Genomic DNA, 22,941 nt, shown 5'->3' on the forward strand with positions numbered 1-22,941 from the left:
ATATTAAATCCTCTAATTCAAAATACGACTCAGTCGAATCAACAGATGACAACGCAGGTGGCGCGAATGTCTGAATTCCTGGGTGTACCACAGCCCCATCGACACCCTCTTAGGGATTGGGTTAGGGAAAACTAGGGGGCGACCTTAGAAGAAGACCTTACTATCAACCATATCCCATAAAATCAACCACAACCAGAGATGGTAAATCAGGTAGAAAGAGTCGGACCCCCTAGGATCGAACCACAAATCCCCAGAGAAAGGGAGCCAAGGGTAGTAATGGTAAATAGAAACCAAAACGCTGATAATGTCATACGGCAGATTCGACATGATGATTTGACAACAGATAATAATATAACAGCCATGGTCGAGAGGATTATGGTTCAAAATGGGGTAAAGTTTGGCCTTCGAAGGCCAAATTACACATCGCCTCTGTCAGAGTATATCTTACAGGCATAAGCACCCCCTAGAATAAAAATCCCCAAATTCACTAAGTTTTCTGGGGATACTACTGAATCCACTATCGAACATGTGGCTAGATATTTAATTGAGACGGGAGACATTTCAAACAATGAGAACCTTAGGATAAAGTTTTTCCCAAGTTCTCTCACAAATAATGCCTTCACATGGTTCACCACCTTGCCACAAAGTTCGATCCATACGTGGAATCATCTAGAGAGAATGTTCCATGAGCAGTTTTACATGGGACAACGAAGATAAGTTTAAAGAAATTGGATAGTATCAAATGAAAGTTTACTGAGCCAATTGATAACTATCTCAATAGGTTTCGATTACTCAAATCTAGGTGTTTTACGCAAGTGCCAGAGCATGAACTGGTCAAAATGGCCGTTGGGGGCCTTGACTATTCGATTAGGAAGAAGTTAGATACCCATTATCTGAGAGATATGGCCCAATTGGTTGATAGGGTTCAACAGTTAGAACGTTTGAAGGAAGAAAAGGCCTGAGCAAATGAGAATAAAAGGGTAGCCTATGTCGATTTTAGCAATGATGATGAAGGGTCATGTAATAGAGTTTTAGACTTTGATGAAAATGAGATCGACCTTGCTGAATTGAAGCAAGGGCCATCTTATGCGTGTAAAGTTTTGTCCCATTCGAATGGAAAGAACCCTATTGAACTAGAAAAGAGTGATAAATTTCCTAAGAAAACTTATACTTTCGACGTTACAAAATGTGATGAAATTTTCGATTTGTTAGTTAAGGATGGTCAAATGATAGTACCCCCGGGTGCTAAAGTGCCTCCTTTAGAACAAAGAAAGAAAAGAGGGTTTTGCAAATACCATGGTTTTTTGGGTCATAAAACATCTCAATATTTTCTTTCAGGGATCTTGTGCAGAATGCCATCCAAGAATGGAGACTCAAATTTGGAGACAAAACTCAGAGCCAAATGAAGATCAACTCTGATCCTCTACAAGTGGCTAATGCCCATTATACAAAGCCAGAGGAAGTGAACCTAGTCGAAGTCACTAACGATTTCGACATGAATGAAGTCACTGAAGACTTTATAAATGAACTTGTCATGGCTAAGTTTCTGAGCATCTTGATCAGGAATCTCTTAATGACTTCATTCAAAAACCTGTGGGAGATGCCACTGACAAGAGCGCTGACATCTTCAACGATGGAATCACTGAAGATTCTGATCAGATCATAGTCACCAAGGAAACTGCTGATGGTTTCATGCAGATAGATAAGGCCACTGAGGGCCTTCAATTACAATTCCAAAAGTTGGACATCACTGAAGATGTCAACATGGAGGTTAATATGGTCGAGATATCCCAGAAGACCTCCATGGAAGTTGATAATGAATGTCGACAGGAAGAACATAACAAAATTGCCTTCCCCAAAGAGGACAAAACGCTGTATGACTTCCTCCGAAGGTGCCAGAAGAAGCAATCGAAAGTCATATTGTGCCCTCGGTGCAGTGCTGTGTTCGACAAGAAGGCGACCCAAAATATCGAGGGAGTAAGGAGGGAGAATCACCAAGGGGTCACAAAGCTTTTCAAAATCAACATGTTATTCAGCCCATAAGGGCTTTCGACCCAAGGAGATACCATGATCCAAGACGACCAATGGTGAAACTTGGTGGTTGGAGTTGTTTAAGAAGTCTCCTAAGGGAGTTTTTCTTAAGTGCCTCAGTGAGTCAGAGGAATATTTAGCCCTTTCGAATGTCCATAGTGGGGCGTGTGGGGAACACCAAGTTGGCCATAAGATGAAATGGCTTTTATTTCGCCAAGGGATGTATTGGCCTACTATGTTGAAAGATTGCATCGAATTTTCAAATGGATGCCAAGAATGTCAGGTACATGCAGGCATACAACATGTTCTCGCGAGCGAATTGCACTCTATCATCAAGCCTTGGCAATTCATAGGTTGGGATTTAGATTTAATTGGGGAAAAATTCGACCACCATCATCTAAGAGTCAAAGATATATCCTGGTGGGCGTTGATTATTTTACGAAATGGATTGAAGCCATACCTTTACCAAACGTAAATCAGGAAGATGTGATCGATTTTATCTAGAAGCATATTATTTATAGATTTGGAATCCCAGAGACTGTCACAACAAATCAAGGGTCAGTATTCATTGGTCGAAAGATGCAAGAATTTGCTAAAGAAATGGGTTTCAAACTATTAACTTTGACGCCATATTATGCTCAGGTTAATGGATAGATCGAAGCTGCTAATAAAGTGATTATTGGTTTGATTGAGAAGCATGTGGGAAAGAAGCCTAGAAATTTGCACAAAACTTTAGATCAGATTTTGAGGGCATGTCGTACCTCTCCCAAATAAGCCACTAATTCGACCCCTTTTCGACTGACCTTTGGTCATGATGTTGTTCTACTAGTAGAGATTCACCTACAATCCACAAGAATTCAAAGGCATCGTGAAATTCCATCAGAGTCATATTGGAGCATGGTGCTGGATGAATTAGTTTATCTAGATGAAGAAAGATTAAATGCCTTCGAGTTATTAAAACAACAAAAGAAGAGAGTAGAGAACTCTTATAACAAGAAGGTAAAAATCAAAAGTTTTTTGCCTGAAGACTTGGTCTGGAAAGTGATCCTTCCAATGGATCGAAAGGATATGACCTTAGGGAAGTGGTCTCCAAAGTGGGAAGGCTCTTTTCGGATTTTGCAAGTATTCTCTAATGGTGCCTATGAAATTGAGGAGCTTAATGAAGACAAGAGGATCTTGAGAGTAAATGGGAAGTATTTAAAAAAGTATAGGCCCGTACTCCAAGAGATTAAAATAAGAAATGAGTAATTATGCATAAGTTAATCAGAGCCAATATGGTAAAAGTGCCAAAATGGTTTGCATTTGATTTGAAGGCCCAAAGGGATAATATTCATTATAATCAAAACTTATATCTCATTATATCAAAATAAGAAATATGGAAAGGATACTAAAATTAGAAAGGAAGGTTGGCCTTGATCTGAAGGTACTTTGCTTTAAGAAGTTCCAGACGTTTCTCGCATAAAGACCTTTTCGACCGAAGAAGTTTGATTTTAGACTCAAGTTTCCGAGCCTGTTCAACGAACTCCATGCTGAACTCTAGCTCTTTAGCCATCAAGGCATCATCAAACTTTAGGAGTTCGCTTTGGCTTCTTTTGACTTTAGAGATTTTTTCCTGAAGTTCTTCTATTTGCTTTCTCCATAAAGCAATATCACGATCATGGCCTTTGATCTTCTCCTTATTCTTTTGTTTAGTCGGATCCAATTCCATCACCTTGTTGGTTAACTTGATGGCGGCATCCCAGGCAGCTGCTTCAGAACCAACTTTCCTTTCGATCTCCCCTGTTAGCTGAGGTAGCAGCTTATGATCTGCGACAGCTTGGTCGATCATAATGTCTATCTCCAATATCACATTGGCAACTTCAGGAGAAATTTCTAACAGGTCGACTTGATTATGAAGAGCCTTCAAGGTTAAGGGGGCAGAAGGATCAGCCAACAACAGTAGGAACAAGTCACCTTTAAAGATCTTATCCTTAATCTTGAAAAGTACTTCATCTGCAGGAGTGCTTGAAGGTTAATCTTCAGACGCCGAAGTAGTGATAAGGCTTTTCTCAGAAGAACTTTCCCTACAGCTTAACATAGCCTTCAAATATTCAAGGGGTTGGCTTCGTTTCAGAATAGCCAGTCCTTCTACAGAGAGACCCCCAGTACTACTTGTCGAAACTTTGCCTGTCGGAATCTCCGAAATAGTTGAAGTAGCAAGAGTTTGGCTCTAAGCCTGCCTTTTGCCTATGTCATCCTCCATTTCTTCAGAGCCTCCATCATCGTCACCAACAGGGATTCAGGTCGGATTACCTTCGTTCTCTACCTCCATCATTGTATCTTCGTCGTTGCCACCCTCTTCCTGGGGATCGGCTTCTCCTTCGACGTTGCGTGAATTGTCTTCAGGATTATCTCCAATTTGACTTCCTTAATCCACCACCATGGTATCTGGATTCACTCCAACGTCGTCTTTTTCATTTGAAGCAGTTTCATGATCGGAGCCGCTGGTATGGGAGTGTTGAGTAGTGGTCTTTGGTGGTGAAGTATCAAGGCCACTAGAAAGAGGTTGATCGATCTCACTCATGGAGCTCTTTTCAGATGACGGTCGATAGGTGGGTTCGCCAGCACTATTTAAGACATCTACTATGGAAGCTGGCACGGAGGAAGTTGTGGCTTTGGTTCGAACGGAGGTACTTGCGCCACCCTGAAATCAACATAGTCGAAAAATGAGTGGTGAAAGACAGTAAATAAACTAATTAAGGTAAAAGAGAAGTTTGTTTTACCTTGTCACCTTCGACCCCGAGGCTGGAGTTATCACTTTCACTTTGGTCCTCCGCTATCTTCGCCATGTCTTCAGGAGTAGTCTCTTGAATGGTAAGTAGAGAAGGCCTTTTTCTTGGAGAGTTTTGTTAGAGGATGGCTCAAAGTGTCAGTAATCTTCGGTTGTTGTTTCCTCATCCTAGAGGTTAGGTCGAGCACATGTGATAGATCATCTTCTATTATGATGAGGGTTTCTATGGGTTTTTCGATTTTTATGGGGGTTTCTTGCATCATTAAACATAAAAAAATATTAAAAAAGGGAAGACAAAAATATATCTTTGTAGGCTTGCTATCTCCCTCAGTCTTTTATTCGACTGGTCTTTTGATGGTGGGTTTCTTGGGTGGAACCCTGGTGGATAAAAGAAAATAACATAAAGTAATTAGTGTAAGCTAAGAATGAGTAGCCTTAAAGAGGGGTATGCTTCAAAGAAAACCTCATGTGTCACGCCTTCATATATGTCCAATTCGATGTGAACATCTTCGGTCCCTATATGAAGATGCCCTTTGAAACTGCCTAGAGTATGTTTAGTCGTAACCACCCACTGGGCTTTTTTTTGGGACTACTATCTAAGTATCTTAATGGAGTCCCCACAGATAAACCCGTTTGTAAATGGAGGGGCAAGGGCCACTCCAAAGTCAGCATTAGGCAGTGGAGGAAATTTTGGAGAACGTACGAAGGAATTTTTATACTTTCCATTTTCTTTGAAAAATTTCTTTGAGCGTGACATCTGCTTTGTGGATGGTTCGACTAAGATCATCAGGCCTATAAGTAGTTTCAAAGTAATTTTGAAAAACTTGGATTTCTTTGATAAGCGTGTAAGTACCGTTTCTGGTCTTTTCCTGCACAAAAAGAAAAGCTTTGTCAAAATGTTGGATAAAGGAAGAGACATCATAGAACTCTTCAATATAATGTTTGGTCCACCATCTCCCAAATTCTTGGGTGCAGAGGAAGTTAGGATCGAAGTGGAGAGGAGTGAGTTGGCTCCTGCAAGTATATCTAGATATCTGCTTTAGGGCAGTGGTTTCATTGTGGACTGCATTGTAGAGAAGGAGGCTACCCTTTTTATCATACAGACACTTTGGGAGAGCCTGAATTAACCCAAACTGTCGAGCAATAAGGTTGGGTTGATATGCGATCAAAGTAACCTGAACTTTTGAGGGGTTAAATCGAAGGGTTAGGATCCTAGGGGTCAAAAAGGCTTCCCAAATCGGTAGAGATTTTGTCTCTCGTTTTTTGGAGGGAGATGGGAAAGTCCTTGTAAACCATTCTAGACCATACTTTCTGGAAGCAAACGGGGCCATGCTCGAAGTAAAAACATGGCGCTTGGAAAACATCATTATGTAGCCCATGAAAGTTGGTTGAAGGGCTTATCCTTCGTCATTGGGAGTCAGCTGGGCCAATCGAATGCCTTTGATCCTTCTGTTTTTAACTTCCTCAACTTCTTCATCAACGAGGCCTTTATTCGGTAGACTAGCCTCGAACGTGGCATTAAGCCAGAGTTGTAATAGCCAAAAGGGGCCAGAGAGGAGAAGATTCCCCTTTTCACCCAAATTCATCAATTGAGAGACTCCAGCTCTTAATGACTCATAGAGGCTTGCCAGTATCATCTCACTTAGGCAAACATCATGTCCAGCATGTAGTTGATTCGCCAAGGTGAGATATTTTTTGGCAACTTGCAGAGACTTCGAGCAGAAGACAAAATGAGACAACCACAATGCTAAGAAAGCTATGTGCTCCACGTCAGAGATGGTGTCAGTGTCTTTGTCATGATAATGGGCGATGTGAGTCAAATATGCTGCTCGAGAGATCGAAAAGGCTATGGTGTCTTCAATATTAATCTCAGGGTCGTACGTATGTCCAGTGGGTTTCAGCCCTGTGATAGCGGCTAATTCGAAGAGTGTTGGTGTGGACATTCCACATGGTAGGTGAAAAGTATAGTGTGTACTATCCCAGAAGTACAATGAAGAAACCAACATGGAGGCGCTATACTCCAATCCTATCTTCGACAACATGATCAGGTCGTAAATTCCCATGTCTTTCTAGTTCTGGGATTTAGTTTTCTCCATTTTCTTTAGTCAATCCAAATAATATTTTGGGTCTTTGAATATGGTGTTAGTGCGGAAAACTATAAATCCATTGTTCATGAACCTTAAGTTTATGGTTTCACTAACATTTGGGTTTTCAGTGGCAGTTATTCCAGCCCTAGGGTTTTTTTCTTGCTCTATGGGCTTGCATTTATGATAATAGGGGAAATACTCTCTAACCTTGCTAGAATCAGTGTCTAAATTAGTTAAAGGCCCAAATAATGCATGATTTTTTCCAGAAACAGAAACAGGGATAAGTACCTAAGAAGCATAGATTATGCACTGTTCCTCCGTTTGGGTTTTGGGATATATTGTTGATTACCCATCGTTATTAGATTAGGCAATATAGTAAAAGGAGGAAGCTCCAGAATCTTCTTGGGAGCTTTTGATTTGACAATTGTGGTCTTGATAGCTACACTCACTTCTTTAGGGGCTTTGCTTGAAGTTACCATTTCTGTTGAAAATTGAAAGAGGGAGATCTGGGTTTTGGCTAAAGGTTGCCTGAAGATGAATAGCTAGAGCATTTAGAAGTTCAGAAAGCGTAAAGTGTGAAATTGGTGAATTTGTGGTTTTTATAGGCGTGCTTGGAAGAAAAAATGCTTCAAATCAACATTAATGGTTGATAAGTTAGTGGGACACGTGTCTTCCTTGGACAGCGTGTTGGAGAGGTCGTAATTAATGTCTGAACCGACGATTTCCTAGAGTCTAGGAAACGTGATGATTGAAAAAATTCGGTTGTGGGATGAAGAGATGTGCTTAGGAAAAAGGCAATGGTGACTCTGACGTCAACAGACAACTGGAGAAACTGAAAAGTTTTGCAACATTGGAACATTTGGCAAAATGTCAAAGTTGTTCAAGGCGTCAAAGCATGTTCTCAAAAAATGTCTTTTTCTCTTATATGTCAAAAACAACATTTTTTTGGGGAAATTTGTTAGCTCATAATTTCGATGCCCACTTTAGAATTACCAAAATGGAAATCCCATGTGACGATGTTTCGACCAATCAAGATGTTTCGACCGAATATGGTATTAGGGAGATCCTGTCGAAAGTCCTTGGGTGACAAGGGTCAGCGTGTAGTCAGGTCTTAGAAATATTTCTTCAAATATTTTGAAGACGGTTTCGATTGGAGATTCAAAATTCAAATAAAGGAGGGAACTTTGCTCTTGTTTGAAACTGCTGAAGGTACACGTGGAACATAAACGGATAGTTGCATCCATGCAAAGTGTCATATGTCTCGACGTGATTGAAGGGCCATTAGAAACGGTTATTTCGATTGAGTATAAATAGAGGGTCTTAGTGTTATGGTCAGTATATGTGTGTGTCAAAGTGTGTATAAAGTCTGTAAAATTTATCAAGTACCCGTGTGAAGAGGAACCGTAAATTAAGAAATGTACGTTTGTTTACACCATTGTCAGTTATTTTGAAGCAATACAATTTATCTTTACTTTTCCAGACGTACTTCTTCATTTCAAATAGTCTTAATACTTCTTTATTTCAAACATTTTTCTTTGCTATTTGGTTATCATCAGTTCTTTTACAATCTTTCTCTTTAATTCATATCAATATTTTACTATCTAAGTTTTAATCATAATTGCCACAAACACTGTAGAAGTGTTCATTTTTACTAATTTTCACGGTAAACAGGAGCAAAGGGTTGTTCATGGTGTTTATATTGGTGTACCACAGATGGGGTGTGGCGGAGATTAAGGTCGTGAATAGGGAAAAAATGGACGAAGAAATGTGAGAAGGAATCTTGTGTGTGTGGGTCTGTGTCTTTGTGAAGAAGAAGACTAGATGTGAGAGGAAAAAGATTACATGGCCTATTTCCTTTTGTTTCCTCCGAGAGTCCATTTTTATTTTAATTGAATTAAGTGATTTTCCTTTTTCCAACCCATAAGTTCCAAGTGTCATGCCACCATTGGACAAAGTGATAAAATTTTAACAATCAATCAATTGAAGATGGACAAGTGCCATTCAATGAGAAGGATAAAATATTTATTATTTTTCTGATTTAAATAAAGGAATAAATAGAATAAAAAATCTAATTTATGATTGGTCAATAAGAAAAAGTGAGGATAATGCATGTGGGTTTTTGATTAAATTTGAATCGACGATCCAGATTAAATCAAGGAAACACACCTAATTTAAAAATCCAAAGTTTCCCCTTCTAGAAGCTTTAATTAATTTAAATGAGATTAAATCAATCAAAACAATTAAAATTCAAAACTTCTTAAATAAATATGATAAAAATAAAATAAAAACATGGAAAATTCTATTTAATTTTTCTGAATATTTTGACAAAAGAATAAAAATAAAGTTCTGAATATGAATAAAAAATCTGGCACAAAAGTATCAGAAAAATTAAACTGAATGCATTAAAATGATCAATGCAAAATAAAATTCTTGAAAACATACATGTTTTTATTAAATTTTGAAATAGAAAACGTCTAGTTAAAGAGGCTCAAGCTGATCACATTATGAATGAAAATGAGATCGAACAAATAAAATGAGCACGCCAGTTTAACTACGTGAAATGTAGATTGATAAAACTGACGTCTGCAGACCCGATCTTTTATTTTTTTGCCCGCTAATTTTACTTACATTTGAGAAACAATTCAACTCGTCTGTCTGAATATCCAAAAATTCTTTCTGGTCGATATTTTAGCCATTAAAGATGGTGAAAGATATGTTATGCTATGCAGATGATGCAAGGCAAAAATAAAGTCGTATATATGAATGCTTTAAAATGCTCAGACAAAATTGGGGTATGATAGTTAGAAAGCTAACTCTCAAAGCTATAATATGATAGTGATAGGTGAACTGTTTGAGTATTATTAATATGCCTACTGTGTGGGTGAAGTTTTGTTCATATGTTTGGTTAATGAATTGTTGACATATCCCGACGACTTTGGTCATTACTTTCATTCTGTAAGTCCAATTTAGATGTCGTTCGAAGCCTTAGAAAGATAACACGCTGAAATACACAGTGGTAGAGAGAGTTGGGATGATTAAACTATGATTATGTGTGTACTATTATGGTTTTATTGATGATGTTATGAACCTTTTAGTGAAACATTGAGTTTCTGTTATTGATAAATTGATGTGGTAAATTTTTAATATAATTGCAGGCTGTTTAATTATTGTGTTTTAATGATAATATGGGTGGTGATGTATGGTTTTGATGTGAAAATATCATGTTGATATTGTACAGGAAATTATCCGGTTCAATGTGATAACATTTGTGTTGTTGCAATTGTTATGACATGGTGAATCATTTGAATGGTTTGTTCACTTGTGATTGTGATAATCCATAAGGGTGGATTATGTTATGCATGACTATAGTTGTGTGATCGATTGTGGATCACGATATGAATAATGACAAGTGTGTCAGTTGCATTTTTTCCATGCCATACACTCATAAATTGTTGAGTTGGTGGAGATAAGTTTATATTTGAAGGGGAACGTTAAACTTATCCGGAACTTCGAAGGGGAAGTTCAGGATTCCGAAGGGGGGATCGAGTTTGTATGATGAATTATTGATAAGAAATTGGCACCACATGCATTGGGTTTAGTTATGGAGTCTCACTGAATTTTCATTATATCGTGTGGTGTTTAATTATGGCTTGAATGTGGATTGTGAATGATTGTGGTGCATTACACATGAATAATATCCTTAACATGTTATGCACTGATTAATTATATTAATGTATTTCTCACCCCCTTTTTGTTTGTTGTGTCTGTACTCCTTTGGAGTACAGTGTCATACCCTAATTTTTACCCCTAAGATCCCATCTCATTTTCATCATTTAAATAGCATCAAACATCTCATGTGTGTGTCTTCTATGCACTACTAACCTTATAAAAATACAAAAATATGTTTTGTCTTGTTTGATTCTTTCACAAGATAGGTGTGTTGGTTTAAGGAGCTCAAGTGATTGACTGGTCAAGATTATGGGCATGCCTTAGTAATTCAAGTTTCTAATTCATTACAATAGTCAAGTAATTTCCATTCATCATAATCAAGTTCAATATTGCACCCATTCAAGATCAACAAGTTCCAAATTCATCTGATGCCTATATTAGGGTTTTGATCAATATTGCTCTAATGTTGACTTTTTGACCAAGACATGATCTAATGGTTTGAAATATGATTCAAGGTCCTCAAGTTATTCATTATGATCTATTCATGTGCTTAAATTGGCTAAAGAAGTTTGATCCATTAATCATTGAAGATTTGGAATTCATCTGATGAAAAGTCAACTGCTCAAGGTCAAATTTTGAGTTTTGAGATTTTTTGGTCAATAATGGATTTCACAAGTCAAGAATCATGAAAGTATGGTTGATGAATGCATTTGATCAATTTAAATAAAAAAAAATCAAGAAAAAGTTCAAGAATGTCACATTTAGGGTTTTCAAGATTTCTCTAAGTTATGAAATTGCATGTTCATGAAGCCCACTTTACAAGATTGTAACTTCTTCCTCAAGCCATCATTTTTCATGATCAAAGGACGTACTTGTAGATGATATTACATAATTCAAATTTTTAGAAAGGGTGAACCAAATATCTCATAAGGATTGGAAGATATGAAGTGATGAAAATGAGATCTCAAAGTTGTAAAATTGTTCAACACTTGGAAAATTTTCCAAGTGTTTAGCAGTTAAGATTGTCAAAGTTGATGGGCAATTATCTGTTGGTGTAAGCCCTAGAGGCAAATAATTTTGGTACTTGTATCGAATTATTTATTAATAATAAAAGGCTTTTTCTTTATTATGTTTGTCTAATAAAGTCCCTAGAATAGATAGTCCGTTTAATGTATCAAGTGTGACTTAATCATGAGATCACATTAAACATAAGGACACTATTCTTAAAGTATCCATAGTCGAGCTTTATTGTGAAGTGGGATAACATTAAAGCATTAAGACTATTATGTATATAGACCGATGATCACATCTCATGGATCATGGATAAGGAGTTATCAAGTCTTGAACATAGGTATGAATATTAAGAGTAATATTTATATTGGATTGACCCGCTATGAGAATACTATATAGAATGTTATGCAGAGTGTAATAAGTTATTCTCATGGTGATAATGATGTATACCACCCTTCGACCTGAAACCACTATGGACCCTTGATGTAGAGTCGAGTGCCTTATTGCTGATCAGACATTATCCGTAACTGGATGACCATAAAGACAGTTGATGGATACTCCACGAAGCATGCTAAGGGACATGAGTGACCTACATGGAATTTGCCCATCCTGCGTAACAGGATAAATGTCTATGGGCTCAATATTGAACTGGACAAGGATGACATGGTCTATGCCTTGTGTTCAATATAGACATAAGGGCAAAAGGGTAATTGTACATATAAGTATTATCACAAAAGAATTTGTCAGATCACATGACATTTTCGTGTCTTGGGTAGCAGTGATGTGTTGCTAGATACCGCTCACTGTTTATTATGTTAAATACGTGATTTAATATAATTGCCAATGCCGCGAAAACCTACAGGGCCACACACAAAAGGACGGATTGATGAGAGATAAAGTAACTAAGGAATACCGTAATGTACGGTGCACTTAAGTGAATTGTAGAACATCGTAGGATACGGTGTACTTAAGTAGAATACGAAATATGATAAGGTACCACGCACTTAAGTGATTTTGGCATATTATAAGATATGGGCCACATACACTTGAGTGAGCTTTTTAGCTTGCAGCCCACACAAGTGGTTCTATAAATAGAACCCTTGTGTAGAAGCATTTGTGCAGTTGTAATTTCGTTTCTCTCTCTCTCTCTCTCTCTCTCTCACACACACACACACACACACATACACACACACACACACACACACACACACACTCAAAGCGTTCATTCGTAGCAGCGAGCATTGAGATTGAAGGAATCCGTTCGTGTGGACTGAGTAGAGGAGTTGTCATCATTCAACGTTCGTGATCGCTCCGTAGATCTGCATCAAAGGTTACAATCTCCACAAGAGGTAATGATTCTATCACTAATCATGCCCATTCGTAAGGATCACTAAAGGAGAAATTTTAAATTCCGCTGCATTTTGGATCGTTCTTCTCCTTCATTATCTCCATGATCCAATATGAATATCTTCAAATTTCCAACATGCAAGTTGTACAGGATGGCAAAATCTTCCTAAAGAGCCCATTGGCATGAGTTTATCACACTTGAGCTATGCGTTTCGAAGACGGAAATTCACCATGTTAGGCCAAATTTGAAGTCCATCTTCATGTCAAGTTTCATGTTCAAACCAAAGCCAAACCTCAAGATCTTGCTTTGCAGCCTATGATGCTTCTATATCTCAGCATAATGAGTTTTTTTATACAAACCATTGATGCATTACACAAGGACTTGAACCATTATCCAAACAACATACCATTTATGGATCATTTTGCCATAAAGCTTCATTGCCATTTCCATAAAGATCACTTTTCTCAACCACTTTTGCTTGGAGCTTTGTAAATAGATCTTGCTTTGATCTCACTCTATATAAACACCAAAAGCAAAAGCACTTTTGTACTTTTCACCATTTTTTTAGATTTTATCCAAAGTCCATCAAGCAATACCAATAACCACTGCACCAAATTTGAATTCATTCACTATAAAAGGAGGTCTCATTGCAATGCTCTAACACACATAATACATCCATTATTTAATCATTAACACACTCCTGGGGACTCAAGAAAGCTAGATGGATAATTATTTCTCATCTGGAAGTACTTTTGAAGGTGGAACCAACACACTCCGTTAGTTTTTAATTTTATATTAAAAATAATCCAATTATTTTTCTCATTTATTCCTTTTTTTCCATTTAAGTATGATTTGATTTAATTTTACCATGCTTAATTTTCTCCCATTTTGATCCATATGTGTTGAACACCTTGATTATACTTGGACTTAGACTTGATGATAACTTGTTTATTTGATTTGTGCTTGAAGTACATGGATGCTTTTTATTGATGAATTGCTTTGAAACCCTAATGTATGAACCATATAGGCATGAACCTTAATGACTTGGACCCTTGTATGATGTGAACTTTTGTCATAAAATGATGCTTTTGTGTGCTTTGAACCTACTCCTAAACATTGTTTTAATCTTGATTGATGACATAGTTGTTTAAGGTTTAACATGCTTGTATGCTTGTATCATCCATGTGTTATGAACTATTCTCTATGCCATGCCTTTTGCTCCATTCTTTATTGATGGCCTTGATTGGTGTCTTAAGATGTTTAAGCTTGATACACGTTAGTGATTTTGTTTATATCCTTTCTTAGTGCATATTGTTAATCCATGATATTTCTTGCATGATACTTGTGATTATGTTTCAATCCAAGGGAAAGGAATTATAGTTGACTTATTGTCATGTGCATATTCATTGTGTGTGTTTTTAGCTTACTTTACCCACCTTGTGCCGTTTAGCCCCTTCTAAACCCTATTCAAATCATAGGATTTTTCTAACTTGAACTTCTTTCATAAAAAAAACCTTGACTTTAGGCCATTGAATTTTCATATTTTCTTTCTTCATAAATGCTTCAAAAGAACTTTAAGAATATCAAACTCTTTATATAAGACTAAAAAACACAAATTTCATTCAAAACTTTTTCCACTTGGTTTTTTCACTTTAAACCCTTTCTCAAAAGAGACTAGACATGAATCATCTTTATAGTTGAGATATAAATCTCCTACCCCATAGTATTGATTGAAATTGATGTTGATTTTTTTTCCATATGAAGGAGTTAGTGGCATACTTGTAGATTCTATATCCAAGTTGGAGCCCTTCCTTCATAATGATGCAGAGATTCATATTCTCATATTTTTGGTGGTTTGGATGAGTATTCTCCTTAAGATGACAACTTAAATCTTCTTCTAAAATCAACTAAACAACCCCTTTTGTTATTTGTACCCCGAACTACGGGATTTTGATCCTTCATTGATACGTAGGCATAAGACTTTATGTCTTTTCAAATCAAAAATCAATAAAACACACTTCTCTTATCATCTCCCTAATCTTTAGTAAACAACAATAACAAAACACAAATATCTCAAGAGGTTCCTATAGGATACTATAGATGATTAAGATGCTAGTACCTTCCTTTTTTATAACAACCCTCTAAACCTCTAATCTCTTTATTGCACTGTTTTGCATTGCATATTTATGGGTTATTTGACCTTTTCCCCTTCCCTTGGATAAATTAAAGTTCGGTGGTGAGATTTTGTTTTGTGAGTCAAGTTAAACTAATATCTTGGTCTACGATTCTCACCGCGACATAAATGGAGATGGATACTTTGCTAGGGACATTTCTAAGAGGGTTAAACCTATCTTGTATATATTCTTGTTATTATATTATTTACTATATTGTTTGGGTTTCTTTTGATGATTCATATATGGTGAGATATGTCATAACCAGGACTTGAGTAGATAAATAAGATTGGAGTATGGTATAGTCGAGAAAACTTGGGTGTAGTAATCCTGAACAAGCTAACTCGAGAATCACCCACTAAGTGGAAGCCCCTTTCAGGGTAGTCTTTGTTAAACGAGTAACCGTAAAAGCATTGCTACTTTAGACTCGGGAGCCTGAGAAACTGAGGACTTTAGTATCCCTTTACCCCACTTGGCCTTTTAGGACGTAGTGCGATGCCTATGAAGGTGTAAACCTGAAATAGGTGATACGCGATGCTACACTCAGACGAGGTTCTCTTGAGAATAATATTGATTTATGAGTAATCGGTGTGCTAGTAATATCCAAAATATGGATTAATGACTTTGAGAACCTTCTTAGAACCTTTTTCTATAGGTACAAAAAACCTAAGTACATACCTTTTGGGATGTTTAAACCCATGACTCCATGCTCATGACGTCGAACCTTTGAACCCCATATATTTTTCTTCTTGTTTGTGCATCCATACATTGATGCATTCATTCATCATTTTTAACCAAGTTTTTAAGGAACTTAGAAACACTTGTTGCAAACATCACAAGAACTTTTTACCATAGATTTTGGAAGAAGAAGAACTCAAAAGAACACTTTCGAGATTCCTAAGCTAGAAGATCTAAGAGAACTAAGGGATTTGGTTGTTGATCCAATAGGTTTCAAGGATATATATGGGAGACTTCTGTCACTATTGAAGGCCAACATGACAGATGGAATTCTTGCTACCCTAGACCAGTTATATGATCTATTGTATCATTGCTTCACCTTTCCAGATTACCAGCTTGCGCCCATACTAGAGGAGTATTCCTATTTGCTTGGATTACCTATTTCTGATCAGATCCCATTTTCTGGATTTGAGGAGATTTCTAAGGATAAAGTTATTTATAAAGCTACTCATTTGAAGATGTCTGAGATTAAAGATCATATGACCACCAAGGGAGGTATTCTTGGGTTGCCAGCTAAGTTTCTGATGGATAAAACTTGTTACTTTGCTAGTATGAAGAGTATATGCTTTCGAGGCTATTATTGCATTGCTCATTTATGGATTGTCTCTCTTTCCTAATATTGACAACTTAGTTGACATCAATGCTATCAATATATTCTTGATTGAAAATCTAGTTCCCACTCTACTTGCAGATACCTACCATTCCATTTATCTAAAAAACTCTTATAGTGGGGGGATGGTTATATGTTGTGTGCCTTTGCTTTACCGGTGGCTTATTTCTCACTTGCCTTAGTCTACTTCTTTTTGGGATCTTAAGGATGGTCTTTTGTGGTCACAGAAGATTATGTATTTCACACATTATGATATTGAGTGGTATAGTTATGCTTACGATGAACCGAAAATCATTGATAGTTGTGGAGAGTTTCCTAATGCGCCTTTTCTCGGTACCAAAAGAGATATCAACTACAACCCAATTTTGACTCGTCGTCAGCTTGGATATCCTATGAAAGATAAGCCAAGCAATATACTCTTGGAAGGCCTCTTCTTTAAAGAAGCTAAAGATAACAAAGCACTTAAGGAGAAGATTGTGCATGCCCGACATCATGTCCATAAAAAGGGGAGAGAAGTTATAGGGAAGCCAAAATGTGTTTATTTAGATCCTTATCTTCAAAGGGTACAAGCTAGGTCTATCAAGTTGAAGATGCCTTATCCTCGCCATGAGCCTTTTCCTATAGCCAATAGAGAGCCTACTCTGATTTTCATGATTGATACGGAGAAACTTCAGATTGCTTTGACCAAGGTGCAACAAGAAAGGGACGCTTGGAAGAACAAATACCAGTTTGTCAACAATGAGAATGAACAAATCCAAAAGCATTTGAAGAAAAAGAATGAAGAGGAGCTTTCCAAAAAGAAGAGAAAGGTGCAAGAGGATTTATTTTCCTCTAGCATTCAACTAGATACTCCTCCCACCTCAGTTGCTTGGAAGTTGATTGTTGACAAGCTCGTGCTTGAGAAGACTCAGATGGAAGACCAGATCAAGGAGCTCAATAGGAAGCTACAAGGATGAATTGGATCTTCTTATCATGGGATACCCTAGGACTCTCAGATTATAGCTTTTATTATTTTCTGTTTTATTTAGAACTTTTGAAAGTTAAAACTTCTGATTTGTATTGTTTCCACTTATTAATGAAATGATGTTATTTTGGCCATTTCAAAATATGTTATCCTTTATAATGTTTTCAATAATTATAAAAGTTCCTTGAAAAAAAAATTCATTTGCATTTTTCACTCCAGGAAACTCATTCGTGTCTTTTGTCTCCGTTAGTCAAACTGTATCATCTGTATAACACCCAGGCGGGTGGACAAAGAAGGATGAATCAAATCGAGAAAGAAAACTAGGAGCTCCAGGAAGAAGTGAACACACTGAAAGAAAGCTTGGAAAGACTCTCCAACAAGATGGAAGTGTTGGTGACTGCTCAGAATCAACCATCACCTAATTTTCAAGAGACTATTCAAAGAACCATGGTCTCCGAGGTCGTGTCTACACCTATTTCTTTGGCACCCCTCAGTGCTCCCTAGTACCACATACCCTCTAGTTTTCATTGGGGAATTCCTCCTAATTATATTCCAGAAGGGTATCGTCCATAGGCTACCAAAGCTCCAATTGTTACCGCCGTGATGTTTGTGCCACATCCCGTGGTACACGCTACTCCTTACAATGAAGAACCTATCTTCCACACCACTCCAAGTGAAGGTGTTGGAATGGATGAGAGAATGGACGAGTATCAAGATTAATTCTTGGAAATACAAAAGAAATCAAAGGCCTCAGAGGAAAAGACTTGTTTGGCAAGAATGCTTATGATCTTTGGTTAGTTCCCAATGTTAAGATTTCGCACAAGTTCAAGGTGCCGAACTTTGAGAAGTACAAAGGAAACTCTTTCCCTCAAAGTCATCTGATAATGTATGCTCGCAAGATGTTGACCCAGACAAATAATAATCAACTGTTAATCTATTACTTTCAGGATAACTTAATTGGCGCCACCCTCAAGTGGTACATGAGTTTGGACAGTGCACAAATCCGTACTTTCAATGACCTTGGAGAAGCTTTTATCAAACAATATAAATATAATGTAGACATGGCACTGGGTAGGGACCAACTCTGAGCCATGTTTCAGAAGGACACAAAGAGTTTTATGGAGTATGCTCAGAGATGGCATGAGGTAGCCGCCCAAATCTGTCCTCCGCTTGAGGAAAAAGAGATGACAAAGATTTTCCTAAATACTTTGAGTTTGTTTTACTATGACCATATGATCAGAAGTTCACCAAATGACTTCACTGAAATGATGAACATGGGGATGTGGCTTGAAGAGGCAGTCTGCGAGGGACGTTTAACTAAAGAAGTGGGTTCTTCCAGTAATGTTAAGAAGTTTGGAAGTGGGTTCATTAAGAAAAAGGAACATGAAGTTAGTTCCGTTTTGCATGGTAGACAAAGAAGAAGGTACCAACCACAACATGTCACAGTCATTTCTCCAATCATCAATCCACCAGTGGTAGCTCCAGCATATCAACCACAATTTCATAAACAACCTACTCAACAATTTACTCAACAACATCAACAGTCTCAATAACAAGATCGCCCATATTTCAACAACAACAATCGTGTCCAAAGAACACCCCATTTTGATCCTATTCCAATGTCATATGCAGAGTTATTCTCGACTTTGTTAGCCAAAAATCACATTCAGACTCGATCTCCGTCCATTGTCCCCAAAGAAGTCCCTTATTGGTACAAAGCTGATCAATTTTGTGCGTACCATCAAGGATCGTCTGGTCACAATGTAGAGAATTGTTATGGCTTAAAATCTGATGTTCAAAGGCCGATTAAAGGTGGCATTTTGTCCTTCAAAGATGTCAATCCGAATGTGTAAGCTAATCCCTTACCTCAGCATGAGGGAGCTTCAACAAACATGGTGTATGGTTGTCCAGGAAAATTTGCAGTCTTCGAGGTTAGGTTTATCAGAAAATCCTTAGTCCGAATGCATGCTAGTTTGACAAGGCTTGCCTTTGTTGATCATGAGCACAATTACACTGCTTGTAGAATTTGCTCCGTAAATCCGCATGCATGTCCTCTTGTACTCCAAGATATTCAGAAGTTGTTGGATCAAAGGACTATCACGATCACCTATGATAGGAACTATGATGATGATGAAGTTAATGTTATATTACCTCAATTCAATGTTCTTAAGCCTGTGGAGATCATTTACGTCAGTCGAAAGAATTTTGATTCTCTTTTGGTTATCAGTTTGCCTGATCCAGTTCCTTATAAATTTAAAAAGGCTATACCATACAAGTATAACGCCACCATGATTGAAGATTGAGTGGAGGTCCCTTTGCCTTCCCCTGTTAATATTGATGATGTGAGCAGAGTCATAAGAAATGGACGTGTGTTTTCCTCTACACCTTCTAGAAGAACTGGAGATATCACTGTAGGTAAAACTCAGGTTGAGATTCCAGTTGAGCAGGTTGGTCAATCTAGTGGTACAAATCAGAAGGTGGATAATGATGAAGTGCCGAAATTGATAAAGAAAAAAGAGTATAACATGGTGGAGCAACTATTGCACACACCATCAAAGATATTCGTGCTATCCTTGCTAATGAGCTCTAAGGCTCATTGAGAAGATTTACAAAAGGTTTTAGAACAAGCGTATATAGATCATGACGTGATTGTGGATCAATTTGACGGTATTGTATATAACATAATTGTCTATAACAATATGAGTTTTTGTAATGAAGAGCTCCCTGAAGAGGGTAGAAATCACAATAATGGCGCTATATATTTTAATGAACTGTGTGAGTGACGCTCTTTCTAGTATGCTGATAGATACTGGATCATCACTGAATGTGATGCCTAAATCAACACTTTTCAGATTATCTTTTCAAGACGCTCCAATAAGGGGTAGTGGGATTATTGTGAAGGCTTTTGATGGTTCCCACAAAATTGTTATTGGAGAGGTAGACTTGCCTATAACTATTGGTCCTCACATTTTCAGATCACGATCTAGGTTATGGATATTGAAGTAGCATACATTTGTTTATTAGGTCTCCCATGGATCCATGAGGCATGGGCAGTCACCTCTACTCTTCATCAGAAGCTCAAATTTGTAAAGAATGGAAAATTGGTGAGGGTATGTGGAGAACAAGCTTTGATTGTGAGCCACCTTTCATCATTCTCTTATATTGAACATGGAAATGCTATTAGAACCCAATTCCAATCCTTGTCTATTGCTGATCAAGATATTAAAAGATGTGGTCCATCCATTTGCTCTCTCAAAGATGCGCATAAGGTGGTCAAGAATGGTGCAACTGATGGTTGGGGAGAGGTCGTGATTTTTCCAGAGAACAAGTCCCGAGAAGGTCTTGGTTTTTATTCCTCGTCTACAAAGGTTGCCAAAAAGGGTGCGGTCATATGCCCTATTTAAGAAGTTTTCCGCAGTGGAGTTTTCATTCATCCCACTTCGCCTGAAGTCAGTGCTATTATAGAAGACGATCTTGACAAGGACTCACCAGACCTCGTTGTGCATGGAGTGGTTTGTCAAAACTGGACTGTTGTTGATGTCCCATCCATTATTCATATTTATAATTAATGTTTTGTTGTCCTATCATTTCGCTCTGCCAAAGGCGAATGAGTATTTTGTAGGGATTTCTTTTTAAAATAAGTTTCCTTTTGCTCTGCCCAAGGCAAAAAAGTTGGTGTCAGGTTTTTGTTTCAAGATTTGACAATCATTAATAAAAGTGTCACCTTTTGCTTTCCATGTTATTTGTTTTTACTTTTTACTTTTTTCAGAAAATGGTAATTCTAAAACAAAAAATATAATAATCACTTGCAACATTTGCACACACTTCCACCTTTATCTGTTTCTAAATTCAAGCATAATCACTTGTGAAGATTAATTCATTAAACATCTATTAAAAACTATGACCCTATGCCCTTTCCTAACTTTGAATTCCTGATATTTAAAGCTGAAGAGGAAAGTGTTAAAGATATTTCTGGTGAGATCTCCCAATTACTCGAGCAGGAGGAAGAAACCATTCAGGCATACAAGAAACCAGTGGAGGCAATCAACATAGGTTCATAAGAGGATAGAAAAGAGGTGAAAATTGGAGCTTTGCTTGTTCCAACTGTTAAAGAGAGAATGATAGAGCTTCTTAGAGAGTGCGTGGACGTGTTTGCTTGGTCCTACCAAGACATGCCAGGGTTGGATACAAATATTGTAGAGCATCGTTTGCCTTTGAAGCCATAATGTACTTCGGTCAAGCAGAAATTGAGAAGAACTCCCCCAAATATGGCCATAAAGATCAAAGAGGAAGTCCAAAAACAGATTGATGCATGCTTCCTTATCACTTTTGAATACCTTAAATGGTTGGCCAACATAGTGCATGCTCCTAAGAAAGATAGAAAAATTCGAATGTGTGTCAACTACAGAGATCTAAACAAGGCCAGTTCAAAGGATGATTTACCATTACCACATATTGACATGTTGGTTGACATCACTGATACATTCAAGGTCTTCTCTTTCATGGATGGATTCTCTGGATACAATCAGATTCGAATGTCACCCGAATATAGGGAGAAAACAACATTCATCACACCATGAGGGACATTCTATTACAGAGTAATGTCTTTCAGTTTAAGGAATGCTGATGCAATATATCAAAGAGCCATGGCAAGTCTCTTCCATGACATGATGCACAAAGAAATTGAAGTATATGTTGATGACATGATTGCTAAGTCCAGAACTGAAGAAGAACATATGGAATATTTGTTGAAGTTATTTCAGCACTTGAGAAAATATAAAATTCGTCTGAATCCCAACAAGTGCACTTTTGGTGTTCGATCAGGAAAGCTCTTAGGTTTAATTATTAACCAAAGAGGAGTTGAAGTTAATCCTAACAAAGTAAAATCCATTCAAGAAATGCATGCAATTAAAACTGAAAAGTAAGTGAGAGGATTTCTCGGACGTTTGAACTACATCTCCAGATTCATTTCTCATATGACTGCTACTTGTGGCCTTATATTCAAGCTTCTTCAAAAAGACCAGGGTTGTGTTTTGATAGAAGACTGCCAAAAAACTTTGATAGTATCAAAGAATACTTTCTCGAGCTTCCTATTCTGATCCCTCCAGTAGAAGGAAGGCCTCTAATTATGTATATGACTATATTGGAAGATTACATGGGTTATGTGCTTGGCCAACAAGATGAAACAAGTAGAAAAGAGCGTGTCGTTTACTATCTGAGTAAAAAATTCACAAATTATGAGTCTCAGTATTATATGCATAAGAAGACTTATTGTGCATTAGCTTAGGCTACTCGTCATCTTCATCAATATATGTTGAATCATACCACTTGGTTGATATCCAAAATGGATCCAATCAAGTACATCTTTGAAAAGCCTACTTTGACCGAAAGAATTACTTATTGGCACATGCTTTTGTCAGAATACGACATTGAGTATCATACCTAGAAAGCCATCAAAGGGAGTATCTTGGCTGACCATTTGGCTATCTAGCCCATTGATGATTACCAATTTATCAAGTTTGACTTCCCGAATGAAGATGTG

At 37.4% G+C, this 22,941-nt stretch overlaps 1 protein-coding gene across 1 annotated transcript; it reads left to right on the forward strand.

The window, feature by feature from the left end:
* The first annotated feature begins 16,082 nt into the window (after positions 1-16,082).
* On the forward strand, positions 16,083-17,391 carry LOC127102056 (uncharacterized). The gene is made up of 3 exons (XM_051039472.1): positions 16,083-16,383; positions 16,499-16,563; positions 16,663-17,391. Exons 1-3 carry the CDS (start codon positions 16,083-16,085, stop codon positions 17,389-17,391), a joined length of 1,095 nt encoding a protein of 364 aa, XP_050895429.1.
* The last annotated feature ends 5,550 nt before the right edge of the window (positions 17,392-22,941 follow it).

This window comes from Lathyrus oleraceus, chromosome 7, assembly GCF_024323335.1.
Source record: "Lathyrus oleraceus cultivar Zhongwan6 chromosome 7, CAAS_Psat_ZW6_1.0, whole genome shotgun sequence".
Classification (NCBI taxonomy): domain Eukaryota; kingdom Viridiplantae; phylum Streptophyta; class Magnoliopsida; order Fabales; family Fabaceae; genus Lathyrus; species Lathyrus oleraceus.

Excerpts from the sequence above, each read along its gene's own strand:
- LOC127102056 (XM_051039472.1), top strand. The coding sequence starts at position 16,083 with ATGACAGATGGAATTCTTGCTACCCTAGACCAGTTATATGATCTATTG. Across the intron at positions 16,384-16,498 it reads TTACTTTGCTAGTATGAAGA|TTCCCACTCTACTTGCAGAT; the intron begins GTATATGCTTTC and ends TTGAAAATCTAG. Across the intron at positions 16,564-16,662 it reads ACTCTTATAGTGGGGGGATG|AAGATTATGTATTTCACACA; the intron begins GTTATATGTTGT and ends TTGTGGTCACAG.